The sequence below is a fragment of the Chelonoidis abingdonii genome, chromosome 3 (assembly GCF_003597395.2).
Source record: "Chelonoidis abingdonii isolate Lonesome George chromosome 3, CheloAbing_2.0, whole genome shotgun sequence".
NCBI classification, from domain to species: Eukaryota; Metazoa; Chordata; order Testudines; family Testudinidae; genus Chelonoidis; species Chelonoidis abingdonii.
The window spans coordinates 112,148,236-112,157,703 of NC_133771.1; the positions used below are offsets into that span (position 1 = coordinate 112,148,236).

The 9,468-nt window shown below is 44.4% G+C and overlaps 1 protein-coding gene across 1 annotated transcript; it reads left to right on the forward strand.

The window, feature by feature from the left end:
• The first annotated feature begins 5,661 nt into the window (after positions 1-5,661).
• GJE1 (gap junction protein epsilon 1) lies at positions 5,662-9,164 on the forward strand. The gene is made up of 3 exons (XM_032795055.1): positions 5,662-5,700; positions 7,405-7,587; positions 8,769-9,164. Exons 1-3 carry the CDS (start codon positions 5,662-5,664, stop codon positions 9,162-9,164), a joined length of 618 nt encoding a protein of 205 aa, XP_032650946.1.
• Positions 9,165-9,468: the final 304 nt, after the last annotated feature.

Consider the following 9,468-nt stretch of genomic DNA (forward strand, 5'->3'; position numbering starts at 1 on the left):
TCCAGAGTGAGGCCTGGTCTACACTACGCGTTTAAATCAATTTAAAGAGAGTTAAATCGATTTAATGCTGTACCCGTCCACACTACAACGGCTCTTTAAAGGGCTCTTTAAATCGATTTCTGTACTCCTCCCCGACGAGAGGAGTAGCGCTAAAATCGATATTGCTACTTCGGAATAGTGTTAGTGTGGACGGAAATCGACGTTATTGGCCTCTGGGAGGTATCCCACAGTGCACCACTGACCGCTCTGGTCTGGACAGCAATCAGAACTCTGAGACACTAGGCCAGGTAAACAGAAAAGCCGCAGCAACCTTTTGCAATTCAATTTCGCTGCTTGGCCGCGTGAGCTCTAATTCGCACAAAGGGTGACACGCAAGCTCCATCACAGCACAGGCAACATGCAGGTCTCCGTGAGAAAAAGTCAAAAGCCCTAGGGCCATGAATGAACTTAAGAGTACTGGATCTGATCACTATATGGGGAGAGGATCAGTGTACATAACCAGAATACCGTTCAAAAGACTGAAAGAAAAGTATTTATACAATATTCAACAGTCTATAGGAAGGAAAAGGCCACAGCAAGTGATAGTTCGCTATGCAGAGTAAAAAGTTATGAAGGACTGCCAGACACGCATAACCAGAAAACCAGAGCTACGAGCAAGCGGAGTCGGTGCAGGCTGAAATACTAGGCACTTCTATGCCGAGCTGCATGCAATTTTAGGGGGCTGGCAACCAGTAACCACCTCTGGAGTGAATTCAGAGGTCGGGGTTGTAATATAACTCGTGGGCTGAGGATACTGCAGAGGGAGAAGATAGGAGGAAGAGGAAGAGGAGGAAGAGCTGCTGGAAGCACACAGCACTCATTAGCCCCACAGCCAGGAGCTTTTTGTGACCCAGAATTACCGTCCAGCCAGCCTACAAGCACGCCAGAAGTGAAGCCATGGAGCGACTCAATGGTGAGTGACCTTGTAAATATAAAATGGTTTAAAACAACGCGTTTTAATGAATTGATTGCCACAACACACAGGGGCTTGGGAGCATTCGCAGTCAGTATAGTTACAGGACAAGATCGTTAACGTGTCCTGGGGATGGACCGAAAATCCTCCAAATAATCCTCTATGAATTGCTCTTGGAAGGTCAAAAGCTTTTGCAAGAAGATTTCTGGCAAGCGTCCCTATTTGGTCTCATATGTATACACTTTTCACCCAAGCATGTAGGAAAGAATTCGGATCATAAGCTTCACAAACAAGCCCGCTATGGCCCAGGTGACGTGGCCCAGAAACATACGTTCTGCTCCTGCGGGGTGTATTCTCAGGAGATTATATCATTCATTGTAACCTGGTTGAAATTCAGGACTTTAATTAGGGGCGACATGGCGATTTTCCTACTGGGCAGCGCTTAATCCTTCCTTGCTTAGCAAAGTGAGGGGAGGGGAGGAATGATAGCGCTGAGTTTCTCAGCGTTTGGCGAGCAGGAATCTTCCCAGTACCAGCCACGATCATACCAGTGATCTTTCATGATAGCGCCATGCGTGGGGAGGAGGGAAAGAGGGGGTTTGGGTTTGCTGGTTCCCTTAACAGGAACAAGGCATCATAGATTACTGTGTATATGAACGCTGGAGAAGTCAAACAGAAAGCCTTACCATGGCCACATGGAAGCTTAATTTGGATGCCTGGACCTGTGTCTGTGAGATCTGCAACACAGAGCCACAGGCACTCAATATTACGATGCAAAATGCGACCTTGTTAGGTGGAAATCACATGTGCTATGTAAGGTGGATAGTGTTATTCACTGTGAAAGAGTACAAGCATTGTTCTGTAAAATGTATCTTTTCTAATACTTCTCTCCCTGTTTTCCCTCCCCATGCAGCTGCACAGTTGTCCGCCTCCTATGCATCCGAAGGCTAGCTCAGATAAGCAGAGAGGAAGAAATGCGAGATGAAATGTTCTTCAGAAATCATGGAAGGAACACGCAATGACAGAGCTCATCAGAAATGGTGAAGGACGTGCTAGCAAAAGTACAGGAAAGATGCCAGTGAACGGGAGGATAGGAGAGACGCTCAAGATGAGAGTGTAGCAGGAAGATCAGCAGTGTGGGATGCTACCTGTAGCTGCTGCGTGCTCAAACTGATATCTCCGACGCATGGTGATCTTCAGGAAAGAGCAGCGGGGTTACAGAGTGCCGCTGCAGCCCATGTTTAATCACCCTCAAGCTCCCCACGTTCCTATCTCCCTCACCCATGTGTGAAGAACGCGTGCGGAAGGCTTTCTGCACCCGCCCACTCCACCCCCTGGACAGTCCAAGCAAAAGGACTGTCATTATGTTGGAATGAGCTTAATGGCCTTTTCCTTCCCTCCTATCCTTCTCCCAAAACCACAGCAGTCAGGATACCTTGATAATTCTCTGCTTCTTTTATAATTACTTTAAAGAATACATCCAAAGGGGAGGTGGGTTGCTTACAGGGAATGACTTTTAAGAAGAATACATGATTTTTAACATACTGAATGACTTTTAATAAAAATACATGATTTTTAACGAACTGACTTTATTTCCTTCAGCAAGCTGTAAGTAAAGGGGAGGGTGGGTTGCTTACAGGGAATGAGTCAATCAAGGGGGAGGGTTCATCAAGGGAAACAAACACAGCAGTCACACCGTACCCTGGCCCGTGCTGAAACTCGTTTCAAGGCTTCTCTGATGTGCACCGCTCCTGGTGTGCTCTTCTAATCGCCCTGGTCTCTGGCTGCTCGTACTCAGCGCCAGGTGATTTGCCTCAGCCTCCCACCCCGCCATAAATGTTCCTCCTTACTCTCACAGAGATTGTGGAGCACACAGCAAGCAGCAATAACAAATGGGACATTGGTTTGGCTGAGGTCTGAGCGAGTAAGTAATGTTCACCAGCGCCTTTTAAAACGGCCAAATGCACATTCTACCACCATCCTGCACTTGCTCAGCTGTAGTTCCTGACCACTGTCCAGGCTGCCTGTGTATGGCTTCATGAGCCATGGCATCAAGGATAGGCTGAGTCACCAGGATAACGACAGGCATTTCAAACATCCCCAACGGTTATTTTCTGGTCTGGGAAGTAATTCCTTGCTGCAGCCGTTTTAACAGAGTAGTGCTCTGAAGACGTGAGTGTCATGAACCCTCCTGGCCATCCACGTGGATGTTGGTGAAACGTCCTTGTGATCCACCAGCGCTTGCAGCACCATTGAAAAGTACCCCTTGCGGTTTACGTACTGGGTGCCCTGGTGCTCTGGGGCCAAGATAGGGATATGGGTTCCATCTATGGCCCCCACAGTTAGGGAATCCCATTGCAGCAAAGCATCCACTATCACCTGCACATTTCCAAGAGTCACAACCTTTCGTAGCAGCAGCTTAATGATTGCTTTGGCTACTTGCATCACAGCAGCCCCCACAGTAGATTGCCCACTCCAAATTGATTCCACTGACGGTAGCTGTCTGGCGTTGCAAGCTTCCAGAGGGCTATTGCCACTTGCTTCTCCACTGTGAGGGCTGCTCTCATCTTAGTATTATGCATTTCAGGGCAGGGGAAGCATGTCACAAGTTCAAAGAAAGTGCTCTACGCATGCGAAAGTTTTGCAGCCACTGGGAATCGTCCCACACCTGCAAAACTATGCGGTCCCACCAGCTGTGCTTGTTTCCGCGCCCAAAATCGGCGTTCAATGGGTAGAACCTGCCCCATTACCAGCAGTAGCTCCAAAACGCAGGGGCCCCGGTTAGGGAGAATTCAGTGTCCATGTCCTCATCGCTCTCGTCGCCGCGCTGCCGTAGCTGCCTCCTCCTCTCCTCCTGCCTTTGCAGTTCATGGCTCAGCATAGACAGCACGAGAGTGCGCGAGGTGTTGACAACGTTCACGATAGCGTTACTGATATCAGCAGGGTCCATGCTTGCTGTGCTATGGCGTTTGCTCAGTTCGCCCAGGGAAAAAGGCACAAAACGTTGTCTGCTGCTTTCACAAAGGGAGGGGTGAGGCTGTACCCAGAACCACCTTGACAATGATTTCTGCCCATCAGGCACGGGCTCTCAACCCAGAATTCCAAGGGCGGAGGAGACTGAAGAACTATGGGATAGCTACGGAATGGCTACCCACAGTGCACCACTCCAGAAATCGACGATAGCCTTGGATCATGGACGCGGATCATCGAATTAACGTGCCTAGTGTGCGCACACTCGACTTTATAATATCAGTTTTAAGAAACCGATTTTAGCTAATTCGATATTATTCCGTAGTGTAGACGTGGCCTGAGTGTAAAGCAGGCGTGATAATACTTTTACATCAGCTCAGCATGTAAGTGTTCATTGTTCGAGATGTCAAAAGTGGAAGACGATAAACATCCCATACTCATTTAAGTGACACAAAAATGCGATACTCCTATTTTAAAACATCTAGTTCTGAAGTCTGTGATCACCTTCTTCCAACTCTCATTGTGTTAATTCTGCCCTTCCTTCCTCTGGCTTCTGATCTCCTTCTCACCCGCTTTACTTCTGACCTTAAAACTTCAGATCCCTTGTTTCCTGCTCTACAGAATTCACTAATTAGGATATGTAAAAATGTTTGATCACGAGTTATTTCTTATATTTAAAACTGTGAACCGTTCAGGGGCTGTTCCACGTCCTTCCGATGCTCTTTAAACTATGCAGTACACTTGAGGTGCTATGCAAATAAATAATGTTACTTATACTTAGTAATTATTCAAGGACTTATAGTTTTTGTGTAATTGAATTTAAGGTCTTACATCTGAAGCATTTTGCCATGTATCATTCAAATGTGGGTTTATTTACAAGTTCCTGTTATGTTTCACTCTCCTATTTAAAAAATTAAGTTATTATGCTATAAATGTTGTCATGTAAATCATATTAATAAGCCATCAGCCCTGCTCAATGTGAATTTAAGTAATGCAGAAATGTATTTCTAATATGGAAACAGGCAGAGATGTGTAACTTCTCTTTTTATAGTAAAACGCTTCTCTGCAGCCTGCCAGGATTGTCCTGACTGCTACTCAAACATAATTTCTGTTCAGCACGGGACTTAATTAATTCTATTTTCTATCTGATAAGAAAATTATGACCTAATCTTGAATGAGAAAAAGGAGATGCACATTGTACAGATATCTGAGTGTGACAGACGCGTGAAACAGCAACACTGTTACCTATATTTAGTCTAAATAATTACAACAAAGCGCTAGAAACAATTATTTGATCAGAGACGTTTCACAAACAGGGAGAGGTTGCAATAGGTTGTATAAGGACTTGCCGAGTTCCAATTCAGCCTGAGTGGCTGAAAGACAAAGTGGTCTCTATTGAAGCCGCAGTGTGGGGCACTTGGAGGCAGAAATCGGCAGGTAGATCCAGTTTTCTCCTTTTCCCCTAGAGCAATTTGAGCTTGAGGGCAGTAGCCCCTGCTGACTGAGGTGGGGGCGAAGTAGGGAGGAGCGACTCATCGGGCTGTGGGTGATTACTGGAGCGCTGACAACAGATGTCTCTCTCTCCCTCCCTGCTGTGTGCGCACTGGGCGGGCAAGGCACTGCTGGCAGGACGGCAGCTTTCTTCCAGGATGGTCCCTGCTCCTCTCCCTGGACGGACCCAGCTGGCTGCCGCGGAGAAGCGGGATCCAACAGCAGCTCCTGACTTGAGCCCCAAGTGAATGGGACGCCTCAACAACACAACGCCGGGGCTGAGGCTGGTGCGTACTACGCCGTCATTGCGTCTGTTGCTACTTTCCACTAGGTCCAGGTCTGCAGAAAAGTTGGTTTCCATTCCAGAAGGAGGGGAAAGTCCCGCAAGCCTCTGCTTCCTCGGGCTGCTGTGCAGCCCGGAAAATACACCTTGCGCTGCTTTTCCTAGCCCCCCCTTGAAATCTCTGGATGGGTCAGGCTAGGGGGGAAAGCTGGAAAGGTGAAATATAGTGGGAGGGGGGCTGTAAAGAGGACTCGGAGGGTCGTGTTAGCAAATGAGTTGGATCTTGTTAGTGACTCTCAGAAGGACCGGTCTGTTTGCGAATGAGCAGAAAGACGTTGGGAGAAGACAGATGTAAGAAATAATCTTGCCAAGAATGCCTTGCCCACACCAGGATTTCACTTTAGAAGAGAGTCCCTTCCAGCTGCTGTTTGCCAGGCAGATCCCTGTGCGTGAAACGCTTCAGTGTTTCCTAAGTTTTCACTGATTTCACTTGTGAGAATGACGTGAGCACAAAGAACGAGTATCTCATGGGAGCCCACGGGATTGAAACCCCTAAGGGGCACTTTTTTGTGTGTTACTTTAGTTCTCAAGTAGCACAGTGGTGTTGGGAGCTCATTGCCACTTGTTCCCGTCTATTGTGTGACTGTATTATGGTGTTGGACGTTTCTGCTGACTGCCTTCATGGGGGATTATGAGGCAAACCACATGCACCCTGCTTTTGTTTGGGCTCTTTTTTTTTTTTTGTCCTGAAAGAGTAAGGTTGATTGGGGCCCCAGAGATAAAAAGTGAAATGTGCAGTGACAAGTGTTTTGCCCAGCAAGGGTCATGAGAGAGCAATAGCATCAGACTCAGTCTGATGACAGCAAATTGGCAATGAAGGGCATGACTTACACCACAATTGCACTAGGATAACATCTTCCAAAACATGTCTTTAAATTACATCAAGAACTTCTATGAAGGATGTGTGAGTATTAAGTGAATAATGAAAGGAGAGGTACTGGGGAAATAAATAATTTGCTTTCTTTATCATGACAAATACACGTGGGTGGAGATGAAAGTTCTGATAATCAAATATGGAGGAACAAAACAGCATTCTCTGCAAAGGCAGACTTTAAAAACTACATAACCCATGCTTTCCTAACAGACAATAAAGAGGTAGCACTACTACTCAAAGTAATAGTGCAAACAGGTAACATTTCCTAGCCTAGTTCCTAGCAAGGCCACTTTTGAGAACTCTACCGGTTTAATTTCTGACACTAAATGTTAAATGATCTTAGTTTAATCAATAGGATAATAAAAATTGATTGACTCTTTATTGAAGAATTCCTTTTCAATCTGCCTGACGTCTGTAGTTGTAGAATACTGAGTTTTATGAATGTAGCTGATATGTAAAGCCACTACTGAAATCAGAGAAGGGTAGTTGTTAAGCAGAATAACTGACAGACACAATACAAATGAGAGTGTACTAGAAACAGTAAGTAAAATCAGTCCCAAACAATAACAAGGGCTTTGATTATATTTCAAGCCACTATTTGGTTTAATGTACACAACACCCTTTGTATAATAGTTATTTTAAAAGGGAGAAAAAGGAGTGAGAAGGGTGTTTTAAAACCTGAAATAAATGTTCTAGGCAACCTGAAACTGGAAGAATAACTTTGTTCATCTTTGCCTTTGTCTTTCCTGCTGCATAATCCTGTGACTGTTACAGCTCAGGCCTCCAACAGTGATTGGTCAGTTCCATACCCTTTTCTTTGGCTCAGTTCGAATGTTTTTCCTTGGTGTTTTGGGCTTTGCAGTTTATGGAAATGAGGCCTTGCACTTCAGCTGTGAGCCGGACAAGAGGGATGTTAATCTCTTCTGTTATAATCAGTTCAGGCCCATAACTCCTCAGGTAAATTTTCTTTTAATTGAAACAACCAATTATTTAGAAAATAGATAAAAGGTTCATAAAATGAAAGCAAATTCATTCCCCCATTTTACATAATGAGTAGTAATTAAACAGCATGTGGTGGTAGTTTAAACCAGTGTTTTTCAACAACCGGTCTGTGGACTGGTGCCAGTCCCTGAGATGTCCCTGACACAGTTTAGGAAGGCAGCAAGCCAGTCCCTGGTATCAAAAAGATTGAGAAACACTGGTTTGACCATCAGTGCAGCACAGTCTTCTGTAATAAACTTCCATTTGTGACAAAGTAAGCGGCTGATCTTTTAGCCTTTATTCACATGAGCCCTCGTTACCCTTGCAAGTAGCCAGACTGATTTCGACTCATGGGAATAAAGGTTGCAGGATCAGTACATACATGTACTATAAATAGCATTCTCTGACTTGGAAATATTTGTAGACAATAAGGTCCAGATTCTGTAACTCCTTACGCATGCAAGTCACCCTTGTTCACCTAGATCATTCCAGTAACTATAAAACAAACAGGAAAATTGGCCTAGTAGATAGGGCACTAGCTTGATACTCAGAAGACCTGTGTTTTATTCCTGGTTCAGCTATAGATTTTCTGTATGACCTTCAGCAGGTCCCCTCATCTGCCTTAGTGCCCCCTCCTATCAAAGAAAAGAGAGCGAACATTTAACTTACTCACCGTGTGTTATGAGTATAAAATCCCTCAGTGATTGTGAAGCACTCAGACTGAGATCTGCAAAGGCTCTTAATTTACGCTTACTTCCTGAGTCCCACTGAACTCAGTGAAAGTTAAGAGTCTAAACACCTTTGAAGATCTGGGCCTCATACTTTGGCCTCATACTTTGGCCATATAAGTGTCTATAGCTAGAATTATACAGACAAATAAGGACTACGCATGTGAATAAGGGTATATAGGCCCAAGATTTATTGACTGTAACCTACTTTATTCATACCATTCTTCAATTAAGAGAATGTTTACATGTAAATGAACTGTAAAACTGGAATAATATGTAACAGTGATTGTTATATTAAAATGATCTTTTGTTTTTAATGTATATCATAAATATAAAAAATCTTCTCATAAGAAATTTGGATGTGTGCCTGTTTTAACTGGCACAAGGCAGTGTACATGATCTGACAGCAAAGTCTCTGCTACACTTTAGGTATTCTGGGCATTACAGCTAGTGACGGTTCTGGTACCTGGAGCAATGTTTCATCTTTATGCTGCATGTAGAAACATCGATCAGGAAGATATCCTCCAAAAGCCCACCTATACTGTTTTTTATATCCTCTCTGTTCTGTTAAGGATTGTCCTTGAAGTTGTAGCATTTTGGCTTCAGAGTCATCTCTTTGGCTTCCAAGTGAACCCACTCTACAGGTGTGATGCAGGAGCCCTTGACAAAAAGTTTAATATTACCAGATGCATGGTGCCAGAACACTTTGAAAAGACAATTTTCCTCATTGCTATGTACACTTTTACTGTGATTACAGTGGTGTTGTGTGTTGCTGAGATTTTTGAGATCTTAGGTAGGAGGCTGGGTTTTTTAAATAATCAGTGACCCTGTTGTCATATTGAACTACTTTGGTTTATATGCCATCTGTTCTGACTGTTGTGTGTGGTGGATTTTTTATGTACAACGGAGATCTCAGTGTGAAACAAAGACCACTTTTTGTGCACCTCTGCAATTTTGTATAGGAACTTCCCTTACATGAGCTTTTTGTATATTACTGTGGTCAAATACATAACTAAGGGCCAGATCCAAAAGACATTTACTGGTGTTCATATAGATTGAAGCCAATGAAACTACACATGTGAATGAATGCCACTTCAATGCCATTTAAAGCAATTTGGTGGGGGATGGG